General features: G+C 37.3%; 1 protein-coding gene across 1 annotated transcript; it reads left to right on the top strand.

Moving 5' to 3' along the window:
* Nucleotides 1–3,155: 3,155 nt before the first annotated feature.
* LOC117329539 (urea-proton symporter DUR3-like) lies at nt 3,156–17,157 on the top strand. Its single transcript, XM_033887530.1, has 8 exons — nt 3,156–3,256; nt 8,078–8,200; nt 8,670–8,913; nt 9,621–9,737; nt 10,009–10,645; nt 11,193–11,358; nt 11,891–12,294; nt 12,730–17,157. Exons 2-8 carry the CDS (start codon nt 8,136–8,138, stop codon nt 13,341–13,343), a joined length of 2,247 nt encoding a protein of 748 aa, XP_033743421.1. The 5' UTR covers nt 3,156–3,256; nt 8,078–8,135; the 3' UTR covers nt 13,344–17,157.
* Nucleotides 17,158–17,422: the final 265 nt, after the last annotated feature.

The following is a 17,422-nucleotide window of genomic DNA, read 5'->3' as shown; positions in this document are numbered from 1 at the left end:
TACATATTACATTAGGTTCCTCTACAATAATTCGAAACAAATATCCTACAATATATCTGAGATTCTTATTTATTTAGAGTTAAGGTTATCATTAACAACTTCCCCTATTAAGTATGGTTTTCATCGTGTTGTTGTGTATTTATGCCTTATTGGACACTATAGATTTTTATTAACAGTAACCATTAAAGAAAACCGCGAGTCTTAACACAAACACTCCATTTGTTAGTTGTATGTAATTCTGATGTAATAGCAATAATTAACTTTTCAACATATTAATAATTGTCAGCATGGATTAAATAATTACTAATAATAAGACTGATCTAAGATTGATAATACAGGGCAGATATCATTGTATTCTATTGTTAAGTTTATCAGAATGTAACTTCTTTCATAGGTATAATTAGTATTGTCATTTTTTGCTTTCTTCACATTGATTTTAAACCCAGTTAACGAGACCTCAGATAGTACCATTCAATATTTTCCTTACATTTCACTTTACTGTAAATTAGCATCGCTTAATTTTACTTCCGAGTTTCGAGTTCAGGATGTTTAAATCCTCCTACGTCCTCTTTACTTTCTTATCGAAAGTATTAATTTACTCTGAGTTGCTATACAGACTTTTTGACCTTCTTATATACGCAGCTTGTATACCTAAGGCCGTAAATACTTTTTAATAATAGTTATTATAAAATTCCATTATGTTAAAATAATAAAAGCTTAAGTTATATCGATCTAGTAATGCTGACCTGTAATAGTTTTATCACCTATATGAAGATGTACAGAGGTCTTGATATTAGATTTTAGAGATGTATGTACTTATATCAAATAAGTCTTAGAAAATACGGTTGTCAATATTATACGGTAGGCAAATTTCAATTCTGAATTTCAATACCTAAAAATCAAATTTTTTGTCAATAGGTATTTCAAGTTCTTCTTTAATCAAGCAATGAATATCTACTATCAGACTTGTTACAAACAAGTACTAAAATCAAGTCTGTAATCAAAATAACATCCCGGATAACATTATAATGGTATATACACAGTGTAAAATATTCAATAGATTAGTTAAAAAGATGTGCAACCAAAGATATACCAAACGGTGTAACAACGGACCTACCTATATTGAAATTGATAAACCGATTACTAATGAAATGATGGTTCACGGGTTTTTTTTAACTAGACCTATGGAGATTGGCATCGCCTAACTATAAAGTTACATTTTAGGTCCATTAAACCTTATAACATGTCAGATTAATGATTGAAGTGTGAAGAACCAACACTTATGGAAGTATTTTATGAAGAGTTTACATTAGGGACGATGTACATCCTTGGTAGCTCCCTTATAGTTAGTTCTGAGCCTTCGTCTGATAATGGGAACTTGATTAAGGCTACAGATATGGGATTACTAGGGATGCAATGAAGAGTCCTCTACTGGAAGTCCGCTTGGGTTAGTGTATTCCAAACTTGTTCACTGACGTTTGTTTGATACACATACAATAGTAATGAAAGAGACGTTCCTGGGATTAATATAGAATGCAAATTATCCAAATAAATCCTAGATTATTTTAAGAATCAATTCGCTAGTCGGTACCCAGACTCCACGATGCTTTGTGTCCATCCTCTGACACATTCATTACCAGTCACAATGTCACACGACAGGCCTGGCTCAAGTACACTAAGTATGACTTTAGCTGGATATCGACAGCAGAACCGAAATATTAAATAAAGTGCTGTGTATATAACCAATAACGCCAGTGAATGAATGTGAAATTCGCCACTTGATATCTACACATTGTTCCTCTATATTGGTGGTTGAAGTTTCATTTTGAAATCGGCCCTTCGGTTTAGGAGTTGTCCGGACCAACTTAAGTTATGGTTCTTATCAGAAAACCTGTTTATAGTGACCAGTTGCCATATCAACCATAGTCTTGAGACAAAGAAAGTGGCATGAACATCTACACATGATCATTAATGTGTTTGTGAAGTTTCATTGGAATCAGCCCATCGGTTTAGGAGAAGTTGTTCGGACAAAATGTGTCTACAGACGGACGGGCGGACGGACAACCTGATTCCAGTATACCCCCCTAACTTTGTTGCAGGGGGTATAATAAAAAAAATAACTGCTCACTCAAACATTAAGCCGCGTTTATATCGAACGTGATAATGTTAGCTATCTAACATGACGATCGGATACTTTGTATAGAAGAAGTATGGTGGCTCGTTAGGGCCAAGTTTCAAATCTCGCATTCTCGCACTCTCGACCTTAGGTCGAAAACGCGAGAATGCGAAAACGCGACGGCGAGGGAGCGAAAACGCGAGAATGCGAAAGAGCGAAAACGCGAGAATGCGAAAACGCGACGGCGAGAATGCGTAAATGCGACGGCGAAAACGCGAGATTAATCTCGCACTCTCACCGTCGCGATTTCGCACTCACGTCGTCGAGTTTTCGCATTCTCGCGTTTTCGACCTAAGGTCGAGAGTACGAGAATGCGAGATTATGCTTTAACGGCCACCCTCGCGCTCTCGCTCCCTCGCGTAAGGAACATACATAATGATATACATTACGTTGGTAATATATATTCATATGCGAGGAAGCGAGAGTGCGAGGATGGCCGTTAAGGCATAATCTCGCATTCTCGCACTCTCGACCTTAGGTCGAAAACGCGAGAATGCGAAAACTCGACGGCGAGAATGCGAAATCGCGACGGCGAGAGTGCGAGATCAATCTCGCGTTTTCGCCGTCGCATTTTCGCATTCTCGCCGTCGAGTTTTCGCATTCTCGCGTTTTCGCTCTTTCGCATTCTCGCGTTTTCGCTCCCTCGCGGTCGCGTTTTCGCATTCTCGCGTTTTCGACCTAAGGTCGAGAGTGCGAGAATGCGAGATTTGAAACTTGGCCCTAACGAGCCACCATAAAGAAGTAAGTGTCATAGATGTCTGCGTTCGATATTTACCTCTCATTAGATGGTTTTTACGCATCCCGAGTAACATGTGCACTGACAAAGACAGACATTTCTTTATCTTATACGTGTCTACCTAAAACATATTTTAGTGAATATCTTCCTGGTTTGCTTAATACATTGAGGTTCTTAGTCGTTTTCACTAGACTCTGTCTTACCTCATATAACTAGGAGCAAGGTTCTCAGTTATATGTTAAATTTAGGCTAGTTAAAAAATTGTATGTGCGACTAACGGACCGTTCAGATCAGAGTTCGGTACAGACGCCAAAACATGGATAGCTCTTCATTGAACTAGGCAGGTAAGTATATGAAATATTGGCTTTGTCCTTTATCACGTGTGTTTATACATGACTGTCGTAAGGACAAGCTTGTTGGACCAAATGCATGTAACCATAACAAATAAGACAGACAACCAAGTTTAGAATGAAATTGGCCGTTTATTATATATAAACGACAGACCTGGAAATATGGATTTCCAAGCCTGAACCAACATTTAGTACATAACAAAACATTTGGTCCTAGGTGGCGGGTGGGGTATGTTGTTCTGGAAATTCCCGAAAATTTTCCTAGCACAACATTGTGGCGTTTTTTATCCCCACCGAGGACCAAATGTTTTGTTATGTACTAAATGTTGGTTCAGGCTCGGAAATCCATATTTCCAGGTCTGTCGGTTATATACAAATGTATATAATAAACGGCCAATTTCATTCTAAACTTGGTTGTCTGTCTTATTTGTTATGGTTACATGCATTTGGTCCAACAAGCTTGCCCTCACGACAGTCATGTATAAATGATAATTAAAATAACATTTTAATGTACTTTATACATGCTAGGAACTGTTATTGTATAGTTATGTTTATGAATTATATGTTTTGTCACATTTTGGAACCCTTTTAAATTTCGCGCGTTGTATACGGAAGGGGGATAGGGTCAAGAGGTCATAATCAGATAATTACGCATGCGCAACAAAATTACTCACAGAAAACAAAGAAAATCGAAGAACATCAGAGCAGGTCAGTCTGGTTTTATTTACACATATTCAGGAAGATTGTTTTAATCCGCCTCCACCCCCTCCTCCTTCCGTTCATATTATATTTCTTAATAGGAGCTGTGACTCCTTTTGTATTCTATCTACTCTAGGTTGGGCGTTTTTTATCCCCACCTAGGACCAAATATTTTGTTATGTACTAAATGTTGGTTCAGGCTTGGAAATCCATAATTCCAGGTCTGTCGTTTATATAAAATAAACGGCCAATTTCATTCAAAAAAAATTATCATATATTTTAATTACCATACAACAATGATTTTAACAGTAAATAATATTTTTGATTTTCGACTATTTTGTAATTGATGGCATAGTCCTCGATATTTTTTTTTCGTCAGAAGACACATATAAGGACACAGGCCAATATGTAGGACGACAGGAACATGGGCGTGCTGTCGTAAACAGTGATGTTCACTTATTTATTCTGTAATCGTACACTTTGAGAAAAAAAATATATATTATAAACTTTTCGGTGCATGCTAATGTTAAATTTTGAGCCGGATTTAATTTTTAAAATATCTCGCTTGTTCGAGAAAATAACCCGGATGTACACGAATCACTTAAGTCTCTATTGTTAATAAATAAGTTAATAAATTCAGGAACGTCAATTATGATGTGTTTTAAAAGCGGGCTGAAGTTAGCAGCGGATTCGTTATTCGAAACCCCAATAACGGATGGATAACGAATCCGCTGCTAAATTCAGCCCGCTTGTTTTAAATACTACACTGAATTGTCACAGAGGTATCCCTAATATTTTACTGTAGTTATATATCAAAGCAGGTCCTTGATGTGTGCTGCGATATATTATGCATACCTTATTCGCTCACCTCACCACAGACACATAGATCTGTGTTGATGTATGCAGAGAGGGCATTACGCTTTCCAAGGACTTACCGATAAGGGAATATTTATAGCCATTTTGGGTGAAATGTCACGCTCTGCAGAGTGAACAAAACGAAAGAGGCTGTGTTTGAGTTATCAAATCAGCTTAAACCCCTTAACCACCCCAACCTACGTCAATAACACGTCGTTGTAAGGACATTTTTTATAGCTCCCTTATTCGTTTAGCAGTTGCGATACCGATTATACCTAAAAAAAAATACGGGAGAAAATATCAACCAACATAAGTACAAATCCATTTGAAAAATTTTCGTATTCATTTTTTGAGTAGTTCAAAAACATGTCAACTTTTTTCTCGAATCATTAAAGTCGTGTTACAATCGTTCAGCGCGGGTTCGATTTTGTACCTCAATAAAATCATACCTAAAATTCACAACAATGATTCATAGCATTTTCAGCTTTATGTATATTCTCCAATTTCACGTGACTCCTTCCAAAATATTTTTGTCAATAAAGTACATGTGATGTCTGCTCTTACACCGTACGCAGTACACATTGACAAATTTTAATGAGTTTTGCGAATAAAAAAGTAATGTATCATATATACAGTTAAAGATAAAGAAAAACTTATCAAAATTTACGACGCTTTCGTCCATTATGTACCAAAATAAGTTATCCTAAGTTTTCACAAATCGGCATTATTTGAACGAAACTCCGTAGTAACTTGACATCATGCACCAACAAGTTTTTTAATTTACAAGCACCTATGCGAATACGATCGACGTCAAATTGCAACTTTCAAACGTTTTTATAACACGATTAATGGTTTTGGTTTTACTAGAACAGCATAACTTTTATCACAAGAACAATTAAGCGATAGAGCGTTTTTTGATAACTAAATAATAAAGAAAACAAATTAAACCTGCGGCAGCGAAAGCTATTTATAGTAATCGGGTATTTCATCGATGGTCACTGTCGATTTCTAAATGTTAGACAGTTACATGTATATCTGTGTCTGGTGCCGATTACTTTCGCGGCCCTCACATATTACCTGTACAAATCGTCGCCAAAGCAATTGCCACTGTCAACTCTTGATAATTGTTGACCAGCTAGTTTTGATCATTTTATAGCCTATTCTAGATCTATCCAATGTGATACTCACCCCTGAAAGCTTCAATTCTTAAAGTCTTGTCTTTAATATTTTCCATGTCCTATCAGTCTTCAAGAAGATCGCTTTTCTCAACGGATTTCATGCACGTGCATATTATTTACCTCGTCGGGTCCCTCGCGTTTGACCGGAAGTACATCCCGACCTGTCTAACTGCGCTATGTAAAAACGCACAGACGTAGAAAGTAAAACAATAACTAATAATACAATGTATAATTATCTATTAAATATAACTTAATAACATCCATGATAGTTTTAGAAGGCAGTGACAATCGTCACATTAGGGATCTTCTTTGGAATTCCTGTTTCCTTTAAGTTAAATATGTTTGACCAATAAATACCCCTGATTGGACAGATCATCGATGTTGAATCTACTTCATTGTTATTAGATAAAGGACTATTAGACAACAATAGTTCTGGAAGCATCTACCAGGACTATAGGATAACGGCTCACCAGCGTGTGTGATATAGTTCTACAGCTCATCAGGGTGTGTGATATAGTACTCGGCTCACCAGATTGTGTGATAAAGTTCTCCTATTCACCAGATTATGTAATAAAGTTATCGGTTCACCAGATTGTGTGATAAAGTTATCGGCTCACTAGATCGAGTGTGATAAAATTCTCCTGCTCACCAGAGTGTGTGATATAGTTCTTTGGCACACCAGATTATGTGATATACTTCTACAGCTCACCAGTGTGTGCTTTACTTTTACAGCTCACCAGAATGTGCTCTATAATTATCGGCTCACCAAATGTGTGATAAAGTTCTTGGCCCACCAGAGTGTGTGATTAAGTTTTTCGACTCACCAGAGTGTGTGATATAGTTCTCGGCTCATCGAAGTGTGTGATAAGGTTTTTCAGCTCACCAGAGTGTGTGATTAAGTTTTACAGCTCACCAGAGTGTGTGATATAGTTTTACAGCTCACCAGAGTGTGTGATATAGTTCTCGGCTCACCAAATGTGTGATATGTAGTTCTCGGCTCACCAGAGTGTGTGATAAAGTTTTACAGCTCACCAGAGTGTGTGATTAAGTTATTGGCACACCAGAGTTTGTGATGAAATTTTTCAGCTCACCAGAGTGTGGAATAAGTTATTTTTGTCGTTTAAGTCAAATATGCATCAGTCTATAGGATGAAGCTTTCACGTTATAAGGTTGACACATGGAAGATGTTAAACTCATAGCCAACTAGCTAGTTCATCCAGACTAAAACAGTTGTAATACTGTATACTCTAGTCATAACAGATCAAGATATTCCCAACTGACAAACAGTGGAAGGGACAAAACTCGCATAGAAATAGGGATGACGATAAACTCTAGTAGAGTATGTGACATTACTGTAAATAACTCATCTTTCGTGAATACTTTATTTCGCAAACTTACCTCTTCAGACACATTCGCGAATACATTATTTTGAGAATATTGATCTGGAAATGACTCTAAATTGACGAATAATGAGCTATTAGAGCCATGGCCCCCGCAAGCCTCATTAACCGATAGCTTGGCGACCGTCCAGATATTTTTTTTTTTTCAAATAATCGGTAGAATTTGAATTGACGATTGATTATCCTTGTGTATTCACGAGAAAAAAATCCACGCGAAAAAAAAAGTGATTTGCAGTACTCAATGTTTAATGTCTGTATTAGGAATTAAATAAATAAATAAATTTTACCTTAACAATGGGCAGGGCATATAGAAATATTAACTTTTCAACATCAGAGTATATCGTGTGACCTTACAGTAGCATTACCCAATACTGTGCTTTGCTGCAATACACTTTTAGAGATATCAATATCATTACATAACTGATTTATGTAGTGGCTGGCTTTCATAGGCTAAGCTTGTATTTGTGTTTTCAATGTAATGTATTGCAATTTCTTCGTATAAATATACGAGTATGCGTATATCCTTGCCTAATTCTTACCGCTTCGATCAGAAGTAAGAAAAAAGTCTGTAATGGAGCAACTTTATTTCAAAGCGATAATGGACAAACTTGCCTTCAGTAAAGTAACCATCTGTTTTTGTAAACAGAATCGTATAAGGAAATGTAATTCGATGTTGATTTCAGTACGAACGAGATCACGTCCGTTGCACCTTGCTGTCTTTTCTGCACTTTGCAATTCGTCATGTCTGGTTTCTATGACAACTGTACCACGTCACTTCAAGATTTTCAGGCCGATCAAGATTCATTGTAAGTTGTTATTATTATAACTACGATCATTTATAATTCTAGCAATTTACACATTGCTTGTTAAAATAAGTGTCAAATTATTAAACTGATCATTTGTAATGAAATTGCAATGACTTCACTAAACAATTCGACAAATTAGATATGCCATTATATACAAAAATGTCCACCCTTTCAGATAGTGTGGTGGCCATTTTACTTTGCCAAATTACATAATTGCAAGGAACCAATCATTTTTACAACATCGTACATTATTCTCAAAGCATATTTCGACACAAAATTCGGTAACATTACACATGTATGTATTCAACGATATAATATAACATGCAATCTTGCATTACCATATGTTTTTGTGCTGATACATTCACGCGACGAGCTGTGATGCAAATAGCTTCTTCTTTTTCTTTTTTTCTTTTTGACTTATATACGCTCACTATTTATATTAATTGCTGGAAAATCTACATCGATTTAGGTTGCATCCTCCCCTGGAAAAGCATGAAGCGGCCCTGTTGATGTTGCTTGGGTTTGGGGGCTTGTCCGTCACCCTCGCACTCATACAATCTGCCCTCAGACGGCATGTGTACCACGACCAACACAACCTTGACACCGCCTTCGACGCCGGAGGCAAGGTCACTCTCAGTCTCACCGCCGTTACTGTGACGTCACAGATGTTGTGGCCAGCAGACTTCCTCCAAAGTGCCACTGTTGCCATCAAGGTATTTCTCAAAACAGATGCCATAGTTGTTTACATATGAGTGTACTGTTAGGAGCAAGCTATGGTAGTTATAGGAAGCAACTTTTGGCTTTTTGAAAGTCGAATTTAGTGGATAAATACTGGACGGTCAAAGATGATCACGACCATCAACATCTGGTCACCATATTGCTGTCAAACCAATTTTACGCTAAACTGTTTCCCTGCAAAACAAATTAAATGCATACATATGAATGCGACAAGTGCCTGTTGTTTGGAATATGTTTCAAAAACTAACCTCGACCCAAAATTCCTGTCAGTCGTACAACTACATTAAAAAACGTGAATTTTTTTTTTTTCATGTACCATTATAACAATAAATACTTGTCCATCTCTTTAGAAATGTTCGCTCTTGAATCTAAATTACTTATCTCATTATCGATTAAAAAAAGCATGTGCTAGAAAAAAGCCGACTCAAACAATTAATTAAAACCATGGTTTAGACAAATCCACCTGCTCATTCATCGCATCGCAACATACCATATATTTGGCTGTCGGGGAATGCAAAAAGACGAAAACTTGATGTACCATTCTTCACAAGCCTCATTGCATTTTCATTTAAAATACTAATTCTTAAATATCCATGGCAATGCTCTATCAGCAGTATTTTGAAAACAAGAATCTTTGATACGTTATAAGGACGTGCCGCTACTTCACATGATTTTGTTACAGACTGGATTGGGTGGATCACTGTTCTTCTCCATTGGAATCGTCCTCGACATCCTCCTCTTCCCCATGTTGTCTATACATCTCAAGACTCGGGCCCCCGGGGCCAAAACATTCCTTCAGGTAGCAATTAGTTAATTTCTTTTCATAAAAACACACTTTGTGGTCAATATGTCGCTCCTAAGTTCTTTTGCCATACTTTAACTTTTTCTTTTTTTTCCAAACATTGGAAAAATTTCAACTTTCAGTCTGTGTTATTAATGATGATATACTCTTATATCATATTGTGGTCTATCATAAGATTTCCTGAAATTAATATTTTTGTTTAGTGGGTTTATCGCTCCAGGAACAGTCAGCCTATTTTCAGGTTGATTTTTCTTATTTAATTTGACAGATTATCTACTCTAGATTTGGAAAGGTTGCTCACATCTACTTCTGTTGTGTGGCACTGTTGGCGAATCTCGTAACCATGACTTCACTGGTGTTGGCGGGAAAGGCTAGTCTGCACGTGCTGGTAAAGGACTCCTCAGACGAGTTCGTCATTCTCATTCTAGCTGTCTTGTTTGGATCATATTGTCTGATCGGGGGACTTGGGACAACCTTCTACATCTCGTACTTTAACACGGCCTTGACCTTCGTCACTTTGCTGGTATTTGTGGTTATGGTCAGCTACACTGACAAAGGGCCAAATCAGGACTACGCCACGAACGAAGCGATGTATGAGGCAATGACATGTATTGCTGGACCGGATGGTAACCATGAAAATTCCCTCATGACCTTCAGATCAAGGTCAGGAATTATTTATGGTATTATGCTGTTTTTCATGGCTACGTCGCTAAGTTTTTGTGACCAGGCCAACTGGCAGAGTAGGATAGCGGCAAAGCCAGCTCAAGGAGTCCTTGGATTCTTTATAGCAGCCTACGTTTGGTTCGCCATTCCAACAACCATAGCATTGACGTCAGCGATGACGTATATGTCTTTGGGTTATCAAAACGGCACACATTTGCTTACTGCAAGTGACATAGATTCCGGTAAGCTTTGCCGATATAGCTCTAGAATGTTGAAATTAAAAATAAAAATGATAAAATGATAAGGAGCAAGGCGTTAAGATTGTATTAGAAATAAAAGGAATCAATTTTTGATAAGTTTTTAAGGCGATAGTCATTCTCACCGTTATAGTGCAATAGAAATAACAAACGCCTGTTTCTTCACAAGAGATTTACAACAGTTTATGTGGTAGAAATTTCTACATAATTCCACATAAATATATCTCTCGAGTCGGTTAAAGGAAATATAAACGGTGCGTCTTTTTAGGTCAACATTATGAAACAGCGGGTTGTTACTTTATAGAGCGTGTCGGAAGCTTGAGTCGACTCTGTCATGAAGTCTTGAGCTTAACAAACAGCTAAAATTGATTAAAATCCAACAACAAACTGATTGAACGTCCATACTTTCCTCTATTATCTATTATTTAAAGGTATTCCCCATGTTCGTCCATTCTCAAAAATAGCGAATATAAACACACCTGAAACAACCTTCTCATCCTGATTGTATATGATGGTATAATATGTTTTGAAGGATACATAACTCCATTCGTGATGGAAACCTTGATGGGAACTCAAGGGGGATACCTACTCATCACCATGGTAACTATGGCACTTATGTCAACCGGATCTGGGGAGGTGATGGCGGTATCTTCCATCATCGTCTATGACATATACCGTACCCACGTCAACCCATACAGGTAGCGTAGTTGTTATTTGTGATAATATACATAGTAAATTGGTATAACAGCTATTATTTTCCACTTCCGGTGAGTCAAATGTACTTCTGTCTTGCGCTGAAAGTCTGTTCTTAGTTTACAGGTCGATAGATTTATCATTTGTGTGGTTTAGACATGTCAGTAATTTACTTAATAATCAATTGTGTTAAACATTCAATGTGCAAATTATTGGTGGAAGTTCATCGTTAGGAGGGAAGGGGGTGGAGCTTCTCTAGTGTGAAGTATACCGGGCCTTTATTTGAAGTTAAAACACCCACAATTGATGGTACATAACTCCAGAATCTAACCCTACGAAGTTGTGCTTTTGCTGTCTACATAATGATGTATTGACCAAATCAACGTCCGTACGTCATACTATACGAGTGCAGTTACGTCACCTAGTGCAGAATTAGAATTACAAATCGACGTCATTTTACGTGTACAAGCAGCCATAATTCCCTTGACAGTAGTTTGCTCTGATTTATCATGGTTTTCTTTTAAATTTCCGTTACAGGAAGTCCTCCTCGCCGACAAGTTGCTTGCTGTGTGGCAAAGAGAAAGTATCGGCAAAGGATTCAGCAAAAACGGAATTATGTGTTTGTAAACCGTTCGAGGACTGCCGTGACTGTAAAGAGGATGTAAAAATACGCATGAGCGGAAGTAAGAACTTTGGTGTCCAATATGGTTGTGTTAAGCATGGACTGTACCGTCATTATGAGGACCTGTTGATCCACTACAAGAGCTGGTGTATAGTCTGGGTTACCATTGGTGTTGTTCCTTACGGTCTCCTGGTTATGGCTTCCGGTGTAAACTTGAACTGGGCCGTATTTACATTACAGGCCCTCCTTAGTCCATTCCTGATACCCCTTCTTCTCACTATTGCTTGGTCTAAGAGTACAGCTCCTGGGGTTATTGCAGGTATGATCTAATACATGTATTCCTCTAAATTAATTTCATATTGAGGTAAAGTTTGGACTATAATGAATATTCAACTGTACGTAATGTATAGATGATGAACATCCTACCAGGTCTTTATTAATTCCTTATCTTAAGGAAATCACTTATTATTTCATAATTTTCCATGGCAAGATATTGTTGGGTTAAAGAGAAAAATCATAGTTAAGAAACTTTCCTTTAAATGTATAATGATTTCATATGATTTATTAATTTATCTTTTTTTAGTATTATTATTATTATTCTTTCTTTTTTTTTCTTTTTTTTCCCCCTGAAATTGTTTGAAACTTTAAGATCAAAATATACGGATTCGGACAGTATTAATGTCGTATCGGGATTTCTTTAGTTAAAACATCTTATTGACAGCTAATATCTAATTCGTACGTCGTATGTTGATAGGGAGTGCCAGTGGGCTCATAGCAGCAATCACAGGGATCCTGGTGGTGGGAGAAACAGCCCATAAGGATGGCCTGAGAAACTTCATGGTGAATACCTCGACTGAATACAGCCTTCTGGCCGGTATTGGAGCAGGTGTCATCACCAGCTCGGTGGTCACAATAGTCATTTCTTTATGTACGAACAATATCCGATCTACAGAGGATGCAGGGAAAGAATGGGAAAAGACCCTTTCAATTGATAACCCGCTGAACCCATGGAGAAATCTCTATAAAGAAGAACTTTCAAAGATTCCTCATGATACGAAAATAACAGGGAAAAACATGGCCGCCATATTTCGCCCTGCCAAATGGGTAGCTTACATAGGAGGCGGTATCAGCGTTTTGTTTTTCCTGGTTGTCTTTCCAGCAGTAATGTTGAGTTTTGAAGTTTTGACGTACGAGCAGTTTTCAGGCTGGCTCACAGCCTGTCAGGTGTGGTGCATGGTCGGAGCTGCTTTCGCGATCATTGCGCCACCTGCCGAGGAAATTATACAAGTATGGCGTCAACACAGAAAAAATGATACCGAAAAGGTCAAAAATGCTTACGAAAACACAGCGTATGACGAACATTTGTGACTTGTTTTTATTTGTTTCAAATCTTATAAATCTTTGATTCAATTCAGATTCCCACAATATAAGTATAAGATAACAAAATACAGTGATCAAATGAAGGAGAATCACACTATATTAGAGGGACTAAATTCACTGCGAATACCAATATGTGGTGTAACTCTAAAATTGCACTGAGTATTATATTGGAGAAACTGGTCCCTTTATCAAGACACAAGTAAATCAGAAACATCCATTTACAGACATAGAACATAGAACAGTTATATAAGTTTAGTAGATAAACAACGAACAATATCGTTATGTTTGTGCAAATGATCCTTTTGGTCGATAAGTCGTTGGCCGAAGGCCTTTTGTTATTAATTAGAAAACATCGTAGGTGGTGTTTAGTTGGATGTTAATAAGTATATATGTATACTGATGGATATTTATAGATATATATGTATACTGATGGATATTTATAGATATATATACTGATTTGTAAGATTATGTTGTTCGAAATGCAAGCCACAAGACAAAACACACACACACAATCAGTGTATCATTATTCAAGGATGTAATTTTCAATTATTAACAAACAGAGTCGTCGAGCTATAGCACGTCTACGCTTAAAATGGAGATGTCTATTGATTAACTTGAGCTTCTACATACAATCCACGTGGTCGAGCATTGCCGTGGGACCACCGCTGTCTGTTGAATGGCATTGTCCACTGCACCATAAGTTCATTCTAGAAACCCGCATATCTGTACACTTACCCGATACGTTTCTCACATATCTTTACATTGCACAGACCATGTATTTAAATTTCCATACATGCATTGACTTCTTTGCATTCCTATTCTACTACATTTCTCACATACATTAACATTTCCCAGACAACGATTTTACATTCCCCTGATCCTCAGATATATCCTTCACGTACATTTTCATTCCCCGGAAAAAGCCTTAACGTTTACATTCCCATATATATTTCTCACATACCTTTACATCCCCCACATACATTTCTCACACATCTTTACATTCCACAGATACAATTCTCACATACCTTTACATACATTTCACATATATCTTTACATGTCCAGACAATGTATATATATTCCCCCGAATACTATCCCACACATATTTACATTCTTCACGCCATACCTTTCATTTCCCAAAACCCTTTCTCATATATGTTGACTTGCCCCCACACACCATTTCCATTTATTCACATATTCCGCATATAATGTAATCATCAACTCAGCGTCCCCTCTGTGTGATTTGGTTTATTAAGATAATGTAAACAAAATAAGCGTTTTATTACATGATCATATGTCAGGATACTACTTACTATACATTGTGTACTATTGAGGTTGACAGGTCATTTATACACGTGTAGTGCACGTGCTGTCACCCGGGCCAAAACTGGTCTGGCAAGTGTAGGGGACCATGGGTGTCTCGGTCAACTCAGTAAGGTGTGGAACTAAAGCTAAGCATGTTCTTTCAATGTATTTTACGGTGTCCAAGGTGGGATGGGGTAGTGACAGGCAGAACTTTGACTGAGGAGGTGTTTAGAGGTTCATCTCGACAATGAATGAGCTGGGTGCTAATGATGTTTTTTGTGCCCTTCGGAGCTGTGGTATATAGGAAGCGTTTCCTGTTTTTGTGCCCTTCGGAGCTGTGGTATATAGGAAGCGTTTCCTGTTTTTGTGCCCTTCGGAGCTGTGGTATATAGGAAGCGTTTCCTGTTTTTGTGCCCTTCGGAGCTGTGGTATATAGGAAGCGTTTCCTGTTTTTGTGCCCTTCGGAGCTGTGGTATATAGGAAGCGTTTCCTGTTTTTGTGCCCTTCGGAGCTGTGGTATATAGGAAGCGTGTCCTGTTTTTGTGCCCTTCGGAGCTGTGGTATATAGGAAGCGTTTCCTGTTTTTGTGCCCTTCGGAGCTGTGGTATATAGGAAGCGTTTCCTGTTTTTGTGCCCTTCGGAGCTGTGGTATATAGGAAGCGTGTCCTGTTTTTGTGCCATTCGAAGCTGTGGTATATAGGAAGCGTGTCCTGTTTTTGTGAAGGACTGTGTCCGGTTGCAGCTATCTGGGAGTCGATGTGAGTGTTGCCAAATATGTATTTACTTGTTGATAGGAGAATGAAACTCATATTCACTGGAAATCATTGTTAATGTACTTTTTATGATAGTTTCCACTTAATGTATGTAGTACATATTACATAAGTACAGGACAACACACGTGCAGGTAGGATAATAATGTATCTTTCATGAATCGAGAATACTGCACACCCTTGAACACCGACAAAATATTGATATATTTTAATGAAAACGACAAATTTCACTTTTGCCAACATTTTCCTATTTATTGATCCACTATTAACGTCGATGAATAACTAATTTTGTGCGAAAACGTTACTGTGCATGTTTTCTGAATAACTTTAGCATCTGACAGTATCGGCCATTAGGCCCGGCCATGACCATTAAAGGGTCGACAACCGTTAAAAATACTGAAGGCATGTAAAATGTTGTACTAGGTATCATAGCTAGATTAGGGACTATATGTCATTGGTTATGCCTTGTAGGTAACCTCTTTATGTCCTTTATCTACATTTGCTCCGCATTTTCCCATTGACACAATGCTAAGAGGCAGTTGCCACCATACGCCTATAATACCCAGTGCCTCAGGCTACATGTATAACACCCAGTTGGTCATGTGACATTAAAAATGGTGAGACTTTTTTGTTGGTTCATTTTTTTCCAAAGTTGACGAAAAGGGTAACACAATGTGAATACAAGTATTGAACAGTGGTTTTAATGTTGTTATAGTCGATATGGCAGCAAGATGTATGGTGGGCAAATGGCATGGGAACCCTAACGGGTTCTCTATCGGGTTCCCATGCCATTCGCCCACCATGCATACATCTTGCTGCCATATCGACTTTAACAACATTAAAACCACCGTTCGTTGCTTTAATATCAGACACCTGAAACGTTTTCTACATCATGGAGAAGTCTTGAGTAACCACGGGAACCACGCGCACATATGAATTATAACACTTTTGGAGCATGGCGGAAAACATGTGCATAGACTTGATTAAAACTTGTATCTGTGTAGAACGAAATGTCCTTTTATGTAGGGTGAAGTATTTGTAAACCTGGGGCCTATTTATCCGGTTTGGAAAAATCACCAACTGTTTTGTTGGTTTTGTTTTGTTTTGTTTTGTTTTATCAAAAATAGCCAAAATCACTCTAAAGTTAACTTTCTTAAAATTTTCGTCGAAGTAGCATTTATTTAATCATGACACATCATACAAGTGCAAAAATGAATATTATTTACACCTCGTAAAGTACCAAAAATGTATACAATATTTCCAGTAGACTAACATCAAGTTTCTAGGTAGACAACACTTTCAGTAAACATATTTATGCAAAATATTATTTACCTATGTAAATTAAATCGCCAGTATATAATATATTTCAAAATAAACTGTTTAATCACTAGTTTTAGTAACAAATCCATTCTCCAATTGGCCTATAATAAGCGAATTTGCGTATTATACGCAAGTTGGCGGTTTTCCCCAAACTGTATATAGTTAGGTGTGTGCGAAAGAGTGCTGTGACTGTGTTTGCGCAATTGTTTTGTATACAGCTGTATATCTTGCTTGGTTGTAAATAAATATACAACCTGGCGGTGCTGGTTACGCCTCGTGACATCATATACTGAACTAAATCATAATTGCAATTAGTTTAGTTTTGTATTTTTAGTTTATTTCAGTTGTTTAATAACATATATACCACGCCTCGTGAAACCATATACGGAATTAAATAATAATTGAAATTAGTTTAGTTTTATATTTTTAGTTTATTTCAGTTGTTTAATAACATATTATCATATTACATATAAATGTAGATTTATATGCATTGCTTAACTAATAAAAGGTGATGGAAAGTTCAACGTACAAGAATATGTTTTTTGAAATGATATAAACCTTGTGTTGCATAATAGAGACATTTTGGGCGAAACAATGTTTATTAATCCGGATATCCTGTACTTCCATACATAAGGATTTCCTGATTATCATATGTGCATAACATGATATTTAAGA

This window comes from Pecten maximus, chromosome 6, assembly GCF_902652985.1.
Source record: "Pecten maximus chromosome 6, xPecMax1.1, whole genome shotgun sequence".
In the NCBI taxonomy this organism is placed as follows: domain Eukaryota; kingdom Metazoa; phylum Mollusca; class Bivalvia; order Pectinida; family Pectinidae; genus Pecten; species Pecten maximus.
Note: the sequence above shows the minus strand (reverse complement) of the source record. Positions and strands in the feature narration are given on the sequence as shown.

Excerpts from the sequence above, each read along its gene's own strand:
- LOC117329539 (XM_033887530.1), top strand. The coding sequence starts at position 8,136 with ATGTCTGGTTTCTATGACAACTGTACCACGTCACTTCAAGATTTTCAG. Across the intron at positions 8,201-8,669 it reads CAGGCCGATCAAGATTCATT|GTTGCATCCTCCCCTGGAAA; the intron begins GTAAGTTGTTAT and ends ACATCGATTTAG. Across the intron at positions 8,914-9,620 it reads GTGCCACTGTTGCCATCAAG|ACTGGATTGGGTGGATCACT; the intron begins GTATTTCTCAAA and ends ATTTTGTTACAG.